The following is a 19,221-nucleotide window of genomic DNA, read 5'->3' as shown; positions in this document are numbered from 1 at the left end:
CATCTTGTCAACATATTAGGAAAAATTGCCATCCATTTTCATGTCGGTGAGCCTCGACATCGACATATGTCGGGCGACATTAGCGAAATGTCGCGACATTTGAAACCATGATTAGGTGTACTATATTGTATTGTATCGACAAGCCACCGATACTTCAAAATATAAAGGGTTTGGGATTTTGGGTGTTTTCAGTAGGTAGGCAGCCTAAGACCGACCGTTGACCAATTCAGATTAAAAAATAAAAAAAAAAGATCTTTTGTGGTATTGAAACACCCAATATGCCTGTTCATGCATATCGGCCGTATTGATACTTTTAAACCTAAACCTTGGGCCACCCCTATTTTGTCTATATGTATTGTAAAGTTCCAATGTGGAGAGAGAAATGAATTGAGCTTATTTGAATTCTTATAACTTACACTAGGAATGGTGAGTGGTTCTCATGCCCTAAAGTAATTTTAGGCACTCGATTGAGTTATTACAGTCTCTCTCTCTCTCTCTCATTTTGCAAGTAGTAATTCCAACCATTAACAGCAAGTCATAAAAAGCGTCCATTCAACATTGTCAACGAACTGAAACTTTTCTTTATTCTTTTAATCACAATTGAAACTTTTCCCAGTTTAGCCATTTCATCCTTTTGTGCCAAACCCATCTCTTATCTTCATAACCTTTCAACCCATCAAAGCTCATCTCTTATCTTCATAGCCATTTCATCCTTTTGTCCTTTTGTCCAAGACGTACTCTGAACCTTAAAATACTTGGTTGTCCTCTAGAACCATCCATTCCAAGTTTCTGTTAGAGTTTCCAACCCTGGACCTATTTTTGTCAATTCAAAGTTTTTCACCATCTTGGAACAAAGTTCCAATTCTAGTGGTTGAACTGCAATAACCTACCTAACCAATGCCACTAAACCCTGTTCTAGCTATTTAAACCTTCATAAACTTGCCCTTAGGTCATGGCTATCCTATGGTAGTTACTTTTCCTGCTCTATTTATTTATTTACTTTTCCAGTAATGGATTACACAACAGGGGAAAGCCCTCCCCCAAACCTCTAGACACCTCCCAAGCGCAGGTGAAGTGGGACTCAATCCCTGGTCTCTGCTACAACCAGCTAGAGATTTTACCAGAAGGCTAGCTGGCACCTTCCTACATGGTAGTTTGGTATCATAGTTATTGGTCCTACATTATTTTTGAGTCAAATCATGAGATCCTACATCCTAGTAGCATTAGAGCAGTGACCCTACTTTGGTGTTAGAGTTAGTTATTTATGTTCTTACTAAATGATTGATTCAATAAACTTAGTCTCTCTCCTAATTAATTGTATGGATATGGATTTGATGGTAACCAATTCTTATGGGTCTGGAATCAATGGCAATTAATTTCCTAGACCATATAAAGACACTATGGTTAAATTGTATACGAGGTTAGTGGAAAAATTCAGAAATGATAATTCCTGTTCAAATGAGTAGCATTACCAAGAATGCAAGGGAATATTAGAGCTTAGGGAGATGGAAACCCACTAGTGTTCTTTGATTGGTTAATTTCATTGGACAAGTATACTTTACCTTTGATTGGAAAGACATTTCTGATGACTGATGACTTAAAATTGCACAAAGTAAATTGGTAGGTAATATCAGTAGTTTGTGGGTGTCAATGGACCGGGTTTTTATTGGACCTCGTCCAAATGTCCAATTCAAAATCAATTTGAATGGATTGGATGGGCCAATAAGACATATTGAATTGGACCAATCCAGACTTGATGGTCCAAAGTATTTATTGGATTGGATTGGACCTGGACCACCTGGTCCATTTGTAATGGATTTATATTGGACTGGGTTGGATTGAACCAATATTCGGTCCATTTATATAAGATAAGAGTACAGGTGTCAATGGACCAGGTTTAGGTTGGGCCCAATCTAAAGTAAAACCCATTTGAACAGTTTGGACAGTCCATACATTGAATTGGACCAGTCCAGAATGGTCCAAAGTATTCACCGGATTGGATTGGACCTGGACCATCTGTAATGGATTCATACTGGAATCTGGACCCACATCATATTGGATCAATATCAGGTCCATTGACAGCCTTAGGTGGAGGCACATGGAGGGTTGTCTTGAGTGCACTAGATTGACAACATGTTGTTGCCTGTTACTTGGAAGGAGATTGTTGATGATTAATCAGTTTTGTGTTGTTTTATGAGTAGATGTTTTATGTTAGTTGTTAGATAGGAGGTGGGGACCACAGTAGTTATGTGAGTCCAAATTTTATTTATGTTTTTGAGTCTTATATATGCTGTTTTATGTTATGCCGCCTTTAAGGGCATAGTTGTCTTTGTATTGCTCTTATATTTTTAGTATAAATAATAAGTGAAGGGGGCGGCCAGATTATTGCTCTTCCCCTTCTCTCTTTCTTCTCTCTTCAAGAAACTACATTTTTTGTTCATCTTTTTTGAATTGAGCAGATTTCTACTTAGTATCAGAGCCTCGACTAGGGTTCTTGAAGCATTCTCATGCAGCCCTAGATCGGCTGACTGCATGAAGTAACAAAGGGCTGATCGATCTGCTATAGATTGCTCAGTTCTTGGATTTTTTGGTGATCTACTGTTCGACATCAAAATCAGGAAGAACTGGAGTATGGGGAAGAGTTTCAGAAAAGTTGGACTCTTTGTTTTTGATCTGATCTTGGGCGCCTAGGTATTGTTAGTTTTCTTTTGTTATTCTGAAGAGGGCGGTTAAGTTTCTGGAATTTTCTGAGCCTCTTGGAGTGATCAGTTCACTCTTCTCTCTGTTTATGAGGCATGGGGAGGAGTGGGATTTCTCTTCGAATAGGGTTTTCTTTTGGAAGGGTTGGTTTCTATGTGTGTGATATTGAATTGCTTTTGGAAGATCTTCAATCTATTTTTTTCTTACTATTGAACTATTTGAAGTAAGATGGAGAGTTGGAGTACCAAGGTGAAATCCACCAGTACCATGGGACTGGGTGTTGGAGGTAGTAGTGATATTTTCGGGTCTGGAATCATTACTATAGTAAAACTTGATTGTACAAATTATTTAGAGTGGGCACAATCAGCCGAGAAGGCTATTGGTGCCCGTGGAAAATTAGGATACATCATTGGGGAGGAGAAGAAACCTGATACAAATTCTTCTGGATGGGTACAGGAGAATTACATGGTAATGTCCTGGCTGTGTAATTCTATGTTACCTCATATCGGAAAAAATTTCCTATGGGCTAATACGGCTAAGGAGATTTGGGATGGAGAGATTGAAACTACTCTCAGAAGCAAAATGTAGCTAGAGCCTATCAGTTAAGGAATCAGGTGATTAGTATAAAACAAGGAGAATAACCCCTTGCCATGTATTTCTTCATGCTAAAATCCCTTTGGCAGGAAATAGATCACTTAGAAACTATGGTATGGGAAAGTGTAAATGATGCAGCAACCTATCAAAAACTGGTAGAGAAAAATAGGGTTTTTAAGTTCTTGGCTAGGCTGAACCCTGAATTTGACATTGCTAGGCAACATATTCTTTATAGGGAGAGTGTGACACTTTCTCAAGCCTATGCCTTTGTTTTTGGAGAGGAGAGCAGGAGGAATGTCATGCTGAGATAGCTTGGGATTGACCAGTTGGCTATGGTTAGTACAACCAAACCTAAGCCGAATGGAGACAGGGGGAGCAGTGAGACTAGAAGGGAAGATAAGAAGGACTTGGTGTGTGATTATTGTAAGAAGCCTAAACATACCAGGGATACTTGTTGGAAGCTTTATCCAAATCTTATGCCTACCTGGATAAGGAACAAGAAGGAAAATGCAAATGTGGCCACTACAGGAGACTCTTTGGCCCCTCTTTCCCAAACTGATTGGGAATCCATTGCAGTAGCAACAGTGAGAACAGAATTGGAGAGGTTTGGACAGCTTACGAGTAAGAAAGACACAACTAGCTCTAGCCTTCCAAATGGACAGCAGAGTGTAGGAGCCAAGTACACCACTTCTTTTACACATACAGGTAGTTCATATGCAATTGCAAGTCTTGCATCCACTTCAGGTAAGGAGGGACCTCCCTGGGTTATAGACTTAGGAGCATCTGAGCACATGAATAATGTCCCTACCCTTTTCAGTTCCTATTAGTTGTGTTTTGGTAGAGACAGTCTCTATAGCAGATGGTTCACATATTCCCATTGCTGGGAAGGGGACAGTTAGAGTGACCAATGATATTACTTTATCTTCTGTCTAACATGTCCCTAGACTTCATACCAACCTACTTTCTGTTAGTTCTTTGACAAAAAATTTGAATTGTCCAGTGACCTTTCTTCCTGGTAATTGTGTTTTGCAGCACCTGGAGTCAAAGAAGATGATTGGGAGTGGTCGTGAAGTGAATGGAGTCTACCTTCTGAATGAGATTTCGAGACATCAGAGCCATCATGTTAGAAACAACAGTAGTAGTGGGTCAGGGTCAGTGAGCTAGATTATGCTTTGGCACAATCACTTGGGACATCTTTCTTTTAGTTCATTGAAATTTTTTTTCCCAAAGTTATTTGAGTCTGTTCAATTATCTACCTTGGAGTGTGAGAGTTGTTAGTTAGGGAAAGCATTGTAGACATTCTTTTAAGCCAAGAAATAAAAGTACCTTTGCTTTTAATATTGTTCACATTTGATGTATAGGGGCCATATCATATTCCTTCCATGGGAGGATACTGTTATTTTCTCTTGTTTGTGGATGATTATACACAATATTCTTGGATATATTTGATGAGATCACGAGATGAGGTTCCTAACTTGGTACGACAGTTCCACCATATGGTTCTCACACAATTTAGAGTGAGAACTAAGGCTTTTAGATCAGATAATGCCAAAGAGTATTTTGAGAAGGACTTGACCACATATTTCTTGGAGCATGGTATAATTCATCAAAGCAGTTGTACATATACACCGCAACAGAATGGAGTAGCTGAGAGAAAAAATAGACACATTGTGGAGGTGGCAAGAAGTCTTATGGTGTGTGCTTCAGTTTCTGTGCATTTCTGGGGAGATGCAGTTCTTACAGCTGTGCATTTGATTAACCATGTTCCTTCACAGACTTTGGAGTTTAAGGTGCCATTTAGCCTTCTTTTTCCAGATGGAGAGATATTTCACATACCTTTGAGGGTTTTTGGTTGTGTTTCCTTTGTTCACATTCTTGGCCCCCATCGCAAGAAATTGGATCCTAAGGCCAAGAAATGTGTTTTCCTTGGGTATACTTCGAACCAAAAGGGGTATTGTTGTTATGACCCTGTGTCGAGGAGCAGATTTGTCACTATGGATGTTACATTTTTCGAATCCACCTTCTTCTCGAGTGGTTTTCCTCAGGGGGAGAGTTTTGGAGAGAACTTATAGTCTGTTCCTCTTCCTATTTCTTTTGTGCCTTCATTAGTTCCATCAACACCTCTATCAGTTTCATTGCTAGCACCTTCATTAGTTTCATTGCCTGAGCCACTACGGCCAGCCTCATAGAAATATCAGTGCCGACAGATGATGGTTGACTCCACACATCCTCAACCCACACCACTCTCTATTAGTCCTTTTGAAGCTCCAAATTCAACTGATACAGTTCCAGGTATTCCCCTTGAGCCTGAGCCTATTATGTTTTCTAATGATAATGTTCTTGTACCTAACACCATTGTTGCAGCTAATCCCACTGACCTTGATCTTCTCATTGCACTTCGCAAAGGGAAGAGAAAGTGTACAACCCATTGCATTTCACACCATCTTTTCTACAATGCTTTATCACCCTCCAACCGAGCTTTCCTTTCTTCCCTGGATTCTGTGTCTATACCCAGGAATGTTATTGAGGCTCTCTCCAAACCTAAGTGAAAAACAACCATGCAAAAAGAGATGGAAGCTTTGGTTAAAAACCAAACATGGGAAATAGTTGATCTCCCTCCAGACAAGGAGACAGTCAGATGTAGATGGGTATTCACTGTAAAGTACAGGGCTGATGGCAAGATAGAGAGGTACAAGGCAAGGTTGGTAACAAAAGGGTATACTCAGACATATGGTGTTGATTATTTGGAAACCATTGCACCGGTAGCTAAGATGAGTTCAGTTCATATTCTTTTATCTCTGGCAGCCACCTACTCATGGCCCTTGTTTCAGCGTGATGTTAAAAATGCCTTCCTCAATGGTGATTTACAGGAGGAGGTATATATGGACATTCCAGTAAGTTTTTATGAAAATGTTGGTAAAGGAAAGGTGTGCAAACTCAGAAAATCATTATATGGCTTGAAACAGTCACTTAGGGCATGGTTTGATAGGTTTAGAGGGGCACTTATCCGTTTTGGGTGCACTCAAACCCAGTCTGATCACACCCTCTTTGTAAAGAGGAGAGATGCTCTGGTGTCAATTCTGATTGTGTATGTGGATGATATAGTGGTTATAGGAAATGATCAGGAGGAGATTGATGATCTCAAAAAATCATTGCAGCAAGAATTTGAGATCAAAGATCTTGGTGAGCTCAAATACTTCCTGGGGATTGAAGTTGCAAGATCCAAGGGATCTTCATCTATCAGTGAAAGTATGTACTTGACATAATACGGGGGAGACTGTGAAGCTGGGGACCAAACCAACAGACACTCCTATTGATCCAAATCATAGAATTAATGCTGTGGATGGGGAGCTGGTAAAAGATGTGGGGATATATCAAAGAATGGTGGGCCGATTGCTATATTTGTGTATGACACGACTAGATATTTCCTATGCTGTCAGTGTTGTGAGTCAGTAGATGCATGCAACTCGGGTTCAGCACTGGGAAGCTTTTGAGAGAATACTTGCATATCTGAAAAAGCACCCTGGCAGAGGCACTCTTTTCTCAAGTCATGAAAATCTGAAGCTAGAATCCTATATAGGTGTAGATTGGGCAGGGTGTTTGGATGACAGGAGGTCTACATGAGGAGTGTGTACCTTTGTAGGTGGAAACTTGATCTCATGAAAGAGTAAGAAGCAAGCGGTTGTGGCAAGGTCAAGTGCAGAGGCCGAGTATAGATCCATGGCTCATGGTGTCTCAGAACTTCTTTGGGTTAGATTTCTTTTGAGTGAGATTGGGGTGAAAGCAGAGGAACCTATGATACTGTACTGTGACAATCAGGTTGCAATCAATATTGCCCACATTACAATTCAGCATGATAGGACAAAACACATTGAAGTTGATAGACACTTCATAAGAGAAAGGATAATTGCCGGAGAAGTCTGTTTGCCTAATGTCTCTTCAGAGTTGTAGTTGGCTGATGTTCTCACTAAAGGGGTGGCAAAGAACAAGCTTGAACATGATCTACACAATGGAAATGTGTGACATTTACTCCTAACTTGAGGGGGAGTGTTGAAGATTAATTAGTTTTGTGTTGTTTTATGAGTAGATGTTTTATGTTAGTTGTTAGATAGGAGGTAGGGACCACAATAGTTATGTGAGTCCAAATTTTATTATGTTTGAGTCTTATATATATTGTTTTATGTTATGCCACCCTATAAGGGCATAGTTGTCTTTGTACTGCTCTTATATTTTTAGTATAAATAATAAGTGAAGGGGGCGGCCAGATTATTGTTCTCTTTTCTTTTCAAGATCTCTTCTCTTCTTCTCCTTCTCTCTTCAAGAAACTACTTTTTCTGTTCATATTTTTTGAATTCAACAGATTTCTACTGAGATGAATAGCAAATTATTGGGGAAATACCTACCAATTGAATTTCTAAATGATTTATATGAGATTATGTCTTTCAAGTAGGAAAGTTTGTCTATTAGTGGAGGTATTTGAAGTGCTAGTTGTTTATTGTGATTATCATTGAAGATGACATGCAAAGATTGGTTGTTTTAAGAATGGATTAAGAGTGGACATTAAAAGGAAATGTAGACCTAGATAATCTATAATTTAAATGATCGTTTTCAATTAGTCCTTCACGTGGACATATATTTAAAGCAATTTGAAGATACAAAGATGACAGGGCTCAAGTTTGCAAATGGTTCCTTGCATTTTTAGCATGAATATCCTGATATTGAAGGTAGGAATGAAGTCGAACAGATTGGAAATAAAATTTCTATAATGAGGGTAAGCTTGAGTTCCATCCTACAGAATTTTAAATGTTGAAATTCAAGATGTTGGTCAATTGCAATTGAGTGGCGTCATAATTTGGGAGTCACATAACAAATATGAAAATAAGGGCCTCCGTTCGTAAAATTTGTGAAAAATGTCGACTGATCCGTATGCGGGGATGAATTATAGTAATTTGTTCCAACCTGAGACAAACAAAGACAAGGATAACTTTTAAATTTTTAAAATGAGAATTGATAAACCTTTTTTTTTTTTTTAAAGAAAAATAATTTTAGTTGATTTAACTCCAATCAAAGAAAGGTCTCCATGGATGGGGATTTTGGTCCTTCTTAGGAAGGTGATAGGCACCCAAACAGGCCTTGCAAAGGTCAATCTCTACTTCAGCTTGAAGAGTCTTAAGAAAGAGAAAACGATAGGTAAATAAAACCAAGGAAAATCCTATTGAAAAGTTCTACCAAAGATAATAATGGTGATCAATGAATTGAGAGAGACGCTGGGACTCTTCTTTGATTGTATGTAGCTCCTGACTGTGATTATTGATATGGCCATATGGGTAGAACCTCTTGGTTTGGGCAGTTCCTCCTTCTGACTTGGTTTCAACTAGGGCTGCACCATAGGCTTGAACCTCTTAGAAGAAGAGAGAGAAGGCCTAGTTGGCTCTACAACTCTTGCATGGTTTTGAATGGCTAGATGTTGGGGTATAGTGATTGGAAACTTTGAAATATTTGATTGGTTATCAACTAGTTATTGTTTGCCAAATCAGGATAGGATTAGGTTCTGCTCAAAAACCTTTTGCTGAGTTTTAATGGCTTAGGTTGATGTAGGGCTTTGTTGGCTAAAAATTGAACCAAAATATCAGTCATTTGGTATTTTAGAGTTATTAAAGAGCGTTAAAAAATTTGCTCTTGGGCCTGCGTCATTTTGAAGAGTTGCTAGACTTCATATCTGTTAAATTCGACAGTAAGGGGGTATTCTTGTCTTTTTGTCTTGTTTTATTAAAGGGTTTTTGTATTTTTTTTTGTTTCAGTTTAAGCAACAATAGTTCGGACCCATGCGACGCACGAGCTTTATTTATCAGCAAAATCGAAGATGGAGCTCCATGACATTTCCTATTAAATAGTGTCCATCTAAGTTCAATTCAAGTATTATTTTTTGGGGTTATGTCTAGTTTATCCGATCACAATCTAAGTTGCGATTTAGTGAGAGTGGCCAATTTCCTATTCTCTAGATAAATTTGAATTATTTTTTTGTATCTTAATGCTATTTTTTTAATTTTTTTGGAAAAGTTTTTTTATTAATTTTTATTGGTTTATTATTATATATGTATAATTTTTAGGTAAAATTATAAAAAATCCTCTTATAACAATTCTATAAACCATCTTTGTGATTTGACCCTAACACAGGCCTCCCCTATAGTTTTGAGAAAAATGTGCAAATACCTCTCTTCCCTTGGCTCATTGGTAACAAAGACATTAAAGTTACCAAAATACCCTTATCATTGTTAGTGCATTATCATACCTTTGTGTTTTGGTCCTAACAAAGGCCTCCCCTATAGTTTTGGGAAAAAAGTGCAATAATTGTTTTAAAATCAATTTAAATTTATTTAAAAATAAGGAAAATTATAAAAACATCCTTGGGTTTTCTATCAATCCTATGAAACTCCCCAGTGTTTTGACCTTAACAAAAACCTCCTCTATTGTTTTGAAAAAAGGTGCAAATACCTTCCTTTAGTCAGCATTCCAAATAAAAAATGTTAATGTAATGCATTAGTTTTACTTCACTTCAGCCTTTTTACATTTTTCCAAGGAGAGTAAGGAGAATTTATTCTTTGAAAGTTGTCTAGCAAAATAGGTTATTGGAGGGTAAAGTTGAAACTTTAAATTATGTATGATAATGCATTGACAATGATAAGGGTATTTTTTAAATTAGTAAAAATTGAATTTATTTAAGTATATTAAGTTTTTATTAAATTTAAATTCCTTGTAAAAGTTAATTAACTATATAAATTTTTATTTTATAGTGGAACTTAAGTTGGTTTTAAATTAATAAAATTTAATTATAAAACTTATAATTGTTAGATAATTTTGTATTAGTTTTATATTAATTTTAAATTTATATTTGTTTTTAATTTATCTTATTCCTTTTATTAATTAAATTCTTTTTGTTATATTAATAAAATATTTTTATCATAACAATAATTAATAATTATTTTATTTTATTTAAGTAACTTACTAAATTATTTTTATTATTGTTAATTAGTTTTTATTCTTTTCAAATGGAATATAAATGGATTGCAATTTTAAATGGAAGTAGATTATTTAGTGAAATAATAATTAATTTTTACTGATAATTACATTTTAATGCAAATATATCTATTATATATATAGTTAAATTGAAATGGATATATATAAATAAATTTAATGAATTTATGCAATTTAATGGAGTAATTGAGATAGTGGCATGAGTTATTGAAGGAGAGCTAATGGCATAATTAACGAGGAGAGATTATTAAAAGAGTTAAGAGAGGGAGGGAGACCAGAAAAGAGACAAGTGTATTTCAGAATAAACCATAGAGCAAGAAAGTACCAGCTTGGCACATTGCATTTTAATATATAGATTTGGTCAGGTGGAGAGATTAGATTGTTTCTCTCTAGTCTGGACCATTTAATTTATTCTCTCTCTCTTCTCTCCTTTTCTTCTCTTCTTTTCTCTTTTCTTGTTGTCATTGGTGTGAAACTAGTGTGAATCGTACATAAAAACTTGGTATCAGAGCCTCAATGGTCAATCCATAAAACCCTCTATCTCTTCCACCCTTTTGTTTTGAAGAGAACTTATCAATTAATTGGGATTACAGGGAGAGAAGACAAAGAGCTCATCATTTTTCTGTGTAGGAGGCAATCATGCCTCCAGTGGTTGTTGAAGTTGCAATTTCAGTGGGTTGATCAAAGAGGGACTGTCAATAGACAGATAGGTCGTGCCTATTTTCTGAGGTGATTTATTGACTCTTTAAAGTAAGGAAGTGGATTCTAAACTTATTTGGTTGTCAAATAACAGGTATGCGTGAGAGAGGTTTTTTTTTTTTTTTTTTTTTGCTAGAAGTGTGTGACAGTTGTGATTTTGTTGCTGAAACCATGTGATAGGTATTTCAGCAACAATTGACCACTAGTAGTGTGTGGGTGCTAAGTTGTGTGTGGTATTGTTGATTAGAAACTTGATTTTTCCTAGTCTCATGGTGTAGGTAGGGTAAGGCTGGGTTGAGAGATGGTCTCTTTGAAAGATAGAGAAAGACTAGGAACTAGGGAGATTGGCTTTTGGGCAAAGGGTGCTAGGGTAAGGAGTCCAAAGCAAAGGGTGCTCGAGCGCTGAATGCTGAATATTGAATGAGTTTCAATACAAGGAGGATCTCTATTTATGGGGGAGATCCCGAGATCCTAAAAGGTAGGAGATAAAGGTACTTGTGACCTATCGGGAAAGGGAATATTTTATTTGCTGTCAATCATTAAGTGCACCATTGGGTTTTCGCCACGTGTCTCGTGAGGATCTTCCTGGGGATTGGCTTTCCTTCCGCTTAGGATCCCTCATTACTTACGTGTGCTACTACCTCTCGTACGCTTTATTTAGTTGACGTGGCGCTTAGTGACGTCACTGCCTGGCGGGCGATGTCTTGTTAGTCACACGTGGCGCCTTGCCACGTTTGTCCCTTTGGAGTCACACGCGTAGGTGTCATCTGGACGCGGTTCTTTAACAGGCCATGAGTTTATCGCACGTTCAAGCAGGTGTGGGGCCCTGTCACGGGTTTGGCCATGGTTTCCTTTGGCTCGGGCTACGAGTGGGCTTGCCAAGGGTGTGCGGTGAACCGTGAGTTTATCGCGGTTCTGCGATGTGTGTTGTGAGTTCATCATAGAACTTGTGGTGCATTGCGGGGTCATCGCAACTGGAAGGTTGACTATGGGCTGTTCGCATGCAACCTCGTGGTGTTGTGATAAAAGTCAGGTGTTATGATTTCCCCTGATTACTTAAATGTGCAATGATAACTATTAAACTAAATGGTGAGCCATGCGCCAAATTAGTGAAGGTTTTTTTGAGAGCCAATAAGGTGAAACATGTGAAAGATGATAAACCCTTTGTTGAATCTCAAGGTAGCATGCTATAGGTTACATGGGAGCTCACCACTCTTCCTTTTGGGTAAAATGCTATAGGTTGCAAGTGGGTGTACACTATTAAGTATTTACTAGATGGCAAGGTGGATTGGTTGAAAGCTAGGTTGGTTGCTAAGGGTTACTCATAGTTGTATGGAGTGGATTATACCGAAACCTTATCTCCTATTTCCAAGATTGGTTCCGTTTGTGTTCAGATATCTTTAGTAGCTATGCATGATTGGCCCCTGTTTTATCTAGACATAATAAATGCTTCTTACATGGTGATGTTCTCGAGGAGGTCTATATAGAGCAACTACCAAGGTTTGTTGTGCAGGGAGAGGATGGTAATGTGTATAGAGTATAGACTTAATTAGGTAATTCATGGGCTAAAATATTCTTTGCGTGCTTGGTTTAGTAGATTCAATGAAGTGGTAAAAGTGTTTTGGTATGGGGTAGTGTTAGGTTGACCACTTGGTATTTAGTTATGATTTTGAAGCAGGAAAGATCTTGTTGATAGTATGTGTAGATGACATTGTTATAACTAGCAATCATTGGTTGGGGATTGATAGATTGAAGGTCTTTTTGCAAGATCACTTCCGAACAAAAGATCTTGGCAAGTTGAATTGTTTCTTGGAATAAAAGTTGCAAGGTCGAAGCATGGTATTAATTTGTGCCAAAGAAAGTATGTTCTTGACTTATTAGAGGAGACATGGCTATGGGTGCCAAGTAGTTGAAACACCTACGGAGCTACATGTCAAGTTAAGCTTTGATGCAAGTGAGGAGTTTGATGACCCTAGATGGTATAGATGGTTAGTGGGTATGTTGAACCATCTGATACCTAACCAGATATCTCCTTTGCAGATAATGTGGTTAGCTAGTTTATGTGGAACTCTTGGGTTCCTCATTGTGATGTAGTCCTCAGAATTATGCGGTACTTGAAGGGAGCATTGGGTTGTGGGCTGTTGTACAAGTTGGAAGGAAGCCTTGAAATAGAAGGTTACATGGATGTAGATTAGGTTGTCTCAATATCTGATAGAAGATCCACTATAGTTGTACCCTGGAGGAAATTTGTTGACATGGAAGAGTAAGAAATAGACTATTGTTACAGGAAGCATTGATGAAGCTGAATATAGAGCCATGACACATTACTTGTGAATTTGTGTGGTTGAAAATCCTCCTAGAGGAGATTGGGTACTTGGTGAACAATCCTATGATCGTATTGTGACAACCAAGCCCCAGTCCACATTTCATCTGATCTAGTCTTTCATGAGAGAACAAAGCATATAGAGGTTGATTGTTACTTTGTAAGAGAGAAGGTCCTTAGTAGGTTGATCTCAAGACATCTAGCTTAAGGGTGAGTATTAGAGTCAGTAGTCAAGGGCTAAGGGGGTATTTTTGTCTTGTTTTACTAAAGGGTGTTTTGTTTTTTTCTTCTTGTTTCAGTTTAAGTAACATGTCCCATGCTTAAGTAGGGTTATATAGAAGTCTTCGTATGTTGATTAAAAACCTATAAATTCAGATCTGGTTGGCTGAATTTTCTTTCTCTCTAGTCTAGGCCATCTATTTTCTTTCTCTCTTCTTCTCTTCTCTTCTTTTTCTCTTTTCTTCTTGACCTAGGACTGAAACTAGTGTGATTCGAACATAGAAACAATATCTATTTAGAAAACAGGTTGTTATCTTCAAAGATTCTCCAAAAACTCATTATACATAAAAAGTTATAGATCACTGCCATTTTCAAGCTTTTGAAGATTATTTTCAATGGGAAAAAAAATAATTTCAAATTCATTATAAAACTTATCATCTAAAGCCAAAAATCGTCTCTATTGGTCTTAGGAAATAGGGTTATTAATGGATTGATGTCTTGAGATCTGCTTTATTTTTATGAATTGATCTTGTTTTGAAGCCTGAGAAGTCTTTCTGAATAGTATTTGTAGAGGAGATGGGCCGAATGGCCCATAGCCCACGGTTGTTATTTATCATTATACTTCTATTCTGTTTTAATGGGCCTTCCTGTTAACATCAGTTTTATTTTGTTTAATTAGCTGGCCGCCCAATTAAGGGCTTGTAATTTTTGAAAATTAATGATTAATTCTTAATGAAAGGATTAGGGGAAGGAGGAGCTGTACGAACAACACTTCTTCTCACCCTTCGCACAACCAAACTCTTCTTCTCTCTTCTCCTTCTTGCTGCTGCTATCTTCTTTGTTTTTCCCCTTTTTTTAATCAAATTTCTTATTCTTTTGGGACTGTTTTTCTTATTCTTTTGGGACTGCTGTTATCCATCCAAACAATCAAAATTTTATCTGCAGTATCATATTATACTTTACCAAAAGAAATCTTTTTATTTGATTCAATAATTTAGAAGCTGCTGCATACATGCATGTCACCATGAAATTGATCCTATCAGAAGATAATCTAGTTATGCTTGCACTTTGCAGGTGTGGGGGAGAAAGGTGTGACTACAGTCTGGTTGGGGTGGTGGAGCACTCTGGGACCATGAGAGGCGGCCATTATGTTGCCTATGTGAGAGGCAGAAAAGGCAGAGGGAAGACCAACAATGGAGACGGGGAGTACACATGGTACTATGCTAGTGATGCTTATGTACGGGAGGTTACCCTTGCAGAAGTCCTCCAGAGTGAGGCCTACATCTTATTCTATGAGAAACTATGATAAGTTTTTAGCAAAATTCTATCTACATTTACCGAGTTTTGGTGCAACTGAGCAACACACAAAGCGGAGAGAACAGAGAAGGGGCTGGAAGAGGGGGGAGGGGGGTTCTTTAGTGATACATAGAAAATTATTTATATTGGAGGGAATTTGTTATTATTATGGGTGATGAGAATACCCATTTTTTGATGTATCATGAATATGAAATTTTGCTTCTTCAAATTGATACATGGGAGATTCTTTGGTTTATGGTTCCCATCGCCATAGAGAAGAAAATCATGCCATTGAAGATAATGCGATGCCCCATAATATTTGGAGATGCATTGAGAACACTATTTCTTTGTTCCAGTGACCTTTCTTGTGTTATACCCATTAACATTCAAATAATTATTTGTGCCCTCTTATCTTACATGTCTCCATTTTCAGGGCCCTTTGATTACCCAAACATCCCCTCTTCGTGATTCTACGCAAGAAGACAAGAAGACACAAACATGGAAGGCTACCACTGTGTCTAGACACTGTCCGGATCAGGTACGCACACTGTTCATAAGGGCATTTTAACTTTAAAAATGATATAAAATAAGGAATGTCAAATGCATCCTAAAATCAGGTGTAGAATATTTATTGTGTTCATCTACTGTGATTACAATGCTGTGCCTACTAGATCGGGAGTCGTCTGGGCAGGTTTCAGCCAAGGTAAAAAAGTATTGATACGATACGAGTTTCGGCCGAATTGTATCAGCACTTAGAAACGGCCAAAACTCTTATTTATTTTTTTTTTTCAAACTTTGGTTTTTTGGGAAGCTTTGAGCATGCTTTTTATTATTAAAAAAAATTGGGGGTCCGAAACCCCTGAAAACAGGCGTTTCGGATTGTATAATTTTCAAAAGATACGGGACGTATCGTATTGACACTTTGAACCATGGTTTCAGCATTTCACTCCACTGAGATTAGATGCAAGAGAATGATCCAAACATAGCCTAGGCTGTAATGATGATGCCTTGAACAATTTTTTTGATTTGTTTAAAATAGATGGGAAGTGTGCTCAACTGATAAAAGTTGTCTTGGGTGCCGTTGGCATTTAAACCTGCAATGTTTTTGAGTTGAAATGCTGTTTATCCTTACGAACATCGCTATTTGTACTTGGATCCTGTTTGGTGAGAAATGCGTTTTTCATCCATGTCAGAACCACTTTAATGCCACACTAGTGTGATGTTAATATGTTTTAAACTTTGCTTCTTGAGACACCTAACACGTTTTATCCCAGAGCAGGAAACATCAAGTTGATATTTCTTGAGACACCTAACACGGATTAGCATGCCTACTGTTTTTATGATTGCTTAAACTAATGCTTTTGAACTGCCGTTGACCTGGATGGTTGGACCGTTCGGGCTGGGAACTGTCTAGGCAATCAGTTCTATTTTATCCCAAACCCAGTTCCTGGTCAAAAACTGTTGAATTGGTGAACAACTTGTTGATCTGAATTGTTAAACTGTCGATCTGTTTGACTTGTTCAACAGTTTTTAGCCATTTTTATAAATTTTAACTTTTCTTTTATTAAAATGGGCTGTTTATTTGAACCGGATGGTCGAACTGTTAATCTGGAAACTGGTAGCCAAAACGGTTCCGGTTCTGGGTCAGTTTTTAAAACATTGGTTTAAACTCAAAAACACTTATGTGGTGTCGCCGCAGTGTCTATTTGAAACTCTAACAATACCAAATAGCCCCAAAGTTAGTGGATGCAGTTCCCAATTTCCTGTTGACTTGGATCAAGTTCCACCTACCAGCCCACCCGAGTAAAAGGGACCCTTCTAAAATCAAGAACTATTATAGGATGGGTACACATGTTTGAACAATTTTCTTGATAATTAAAATAAAACATATATTTACTAGAAAATTCATCAGTACATCGTTTGACAACCAAGATGGTTAACGATGCCACCAGACCTGCTCAACAAAATATTAGCTTTCTAGGCTACCGACTGAGCTGCTCTATTTAAAATAAATTGTATCTTGGTCAAAATATAATGGTCACAGTTTCCTGCTAGTTAGGTGGGAGTTATACAATATGCATGGTTTTGTTTTGTGAAAATAAAAAACAATTTCCACATCAGTAAAAAGAAATTGTTTTATTTCCTGTGTTGCAGTTATTTTTGTTTTGTGCATGGTTTTTGAACCATCGTTGACCCAGACCATCAGATCATTTGGCCTGAAAATCATCTAGGCAATTGGTTGGTAGCGATCCACTGCCCAGGTGGTCAAATTGTTGATCCATTTGACCTAAACAATGGTTTTTTGTCTGTTTTTTTTTTTTTTTTCTTTTATTTTAAATTACAGCAGATGGTTGAACCATTGACTCAGAAACTGATGGCCAAAGCGGTACTGATTTCAGGTAAATTTTTAACACATTTTATATGAAACAAAATCATGCATTTTAATGAACATCCCTAGGTGGGTTCTTGATCGTTCGACTGAAACGGTTAAGAGGTATTTGACAGATTATCCCAATAAGCCTCTTGTATAGAGGGAAATAGAGTTTAAAAATCTGGGTAAACTTTGTCACCATGTCTGGCATTAGAGTAGATGTTTTCTCTACCAAGAAATGCAAACAATAATAGTAATAATAGCAATAAATAAATAAAATAAATGCAGAAAACTAGTAGCGATGGTAGCAGTAAGTTGGTCGTTGCCCATTAGGCACACTCATTCTTGCACATTTAAGAGGTTTAGTAGAGTCTGAGAATGCTTCTCAGACATAGTTCATACTCATTGGGAGTAAGTTATTGCATTTTTTGCACATTTAAGAAGTTTAATGGAGTTTGAGAAGGCCTCTCAAACTCAGTTCATACTCACCGGGAGTGAGTTATTGCATTTTTTGCACATTAAGGAAGTTCACTAGTGTTTGAGAAGGCCTTGTGAACCTAGTTGGTACTCACCGGGAGTGAGTTATGGTTTTTTCTTGTACATTAGAAAGTTCACCAAAGTCCAAAAAGGCTTTTTGGACTCAATTCATACCAACTAGGAGTGAGTTATTGTATTTTTTGCACACTTTGGAAGCTTACCATAGTCTAGGACATTCCTCAAACTCAGTTTGTTTGCACTAGCTAAGGTCTACATTCATCTATTTAAATTCTCTACTTAGGAAAGACCCAAGAATTGCTTAAGAACATCTACTGCCTAGAACCAGGTCATTTAATGTACTTTTACTCTGCTTGCATTGTTGAATTGTGGAATCTTCTATTAAGAGATCCATTGCTCATTTGTATGAACTCGATCAGTCTGTTTTGGCCTAACACCTTCCCTCTCTCCTCCCCGACTTGCCCGTACGGCCTTTGTCTTAGCATGGGAATCACAACAAATCAAAATTTATTTCAAATTCGAATATCAGGAGTCACATCACTCCAGGTGGTAGCTCCAATAGTATGAAATGGGCTACCTGTGCCCATAATATCCATTAAAGCATTGCCTAATTTTGTAATCAAAATTGTAATATTTCCAATAACTGCATCTGATCTAATCACAAAGGGTACATAGGAAGCCTGGGCAATGGCACTTGGGTGTGACTTGGATGATAAAATAAAATTAAAACCCTATAAATTGATCAAAACAAATCAATTGCTAAGACTCTTAAATAAATACTTCTTAAATCTTTTTTCCTAAAATTTTAGACGTTCTATAAAACCCATTGTAGGTTGCAACCCATATGGTCTATGCACCAATTACATCATCTAAGCATTATATGCATACACATTGTACACCACCTTACACAAACTTCACTAACATTCATTCCTTGCATGTCTTCATTCTCTCTAAAGTCTGATGTTCCCCACAAAAAGGATGACCATACCGATTTGAGATCCACTTAGAATCATTAAGAGATTGAAAAACTTCAAGAAGTAGTGAACCTGTTAACCTTCAAAGTTGATTGGCTAATCTCACACACAGGAGCGACAAATCCAATCTTCAAACCTCCCTTTGTCTCAAGGCCTATTCTACCTGTTCAACCATCCAAGAAAGAAGTAAAGAAGTTTACTCCGCTACCATGCCCACTTTCCTAACTTTTGCTCATCTTGGTTGAGAAATGATACCTTCATTTCCTGTCCTAGAAACCTCCCATGGATCCAAATAGTTCAACCAAAATGTTCTATGCTTATTATCAAAGACTGGGACATGAGACTGATAGGTGTTAGGAATTGAAGTATGCCATCTAGCGCCATATTGATGATAACCAATACAACCCTAAGCTTGAGCTTGTGGATATGTTGCCGCCTAAAACACTTTGCAATAAAACTTCGTTTTGTGAAAAAATGTCATTGTAGTCAATTTGTTACTTAATGGAAATTTGTAT

The 19,221-nt window shown here is 37.5% G+C and overlaps 1 protein-coding gene across 11 annotated transcripts in view; it reads left to right on the top strand.

The window, feature by feature from the left end:
• The window catches only part of LOC104609416 (ubiquitin carboxyl-terminal hydrolase 2-like), a 35,675-nt gene extending 17,615 nt beyond the window's left edge, over positions 1-18,060 (top strand). For 8 of the 11 annotated variants that reach the window (XM_088902015.1, XM_010275720.3, XM_088902013.1 and 5 more), the window contains one exon: positions 14,645-15,194. In XM_088902015.1, coding sequence (XP_088758141.1) covers positions 14,645-14,876 — 232 coding nt within the window. In that variant the 3' untranslated portion in view covers positions 14,877-15,194. Of the gene's footprint in view, positions 1-14,644; positions 15,195-15,299; positions 15,894-17,210 lie in introns of those variants that run through there. The other 3 variants (XR_016084533.1, XR_016084534.1, XM_088902014.1) reach the window with 3 other exon arrangements.
• Positions 18,061-19,221: the final 1,161 nt, after the last annotated feature.

Source organism: Nelumbo nucifera, chromosome 3 (genome assembly GCF_055504915.1).
Source record: "Nelumbo nucifera cultivar China Antique chromosome 3, China Antique-T2T, whole genome shotgun sequence".
NCBI lineage: Eukaryota > Viridiplantae > Streptophyta > Magnoliopsida > Proteales > Nelumbonaceae > Nelumbo > Nelumbo nucifera.
The sequence above is the reverse complement of the archived record's forward strand: the minus strand, read 5'-3'. Positions and strand labels throughout refer to the sequence as shown.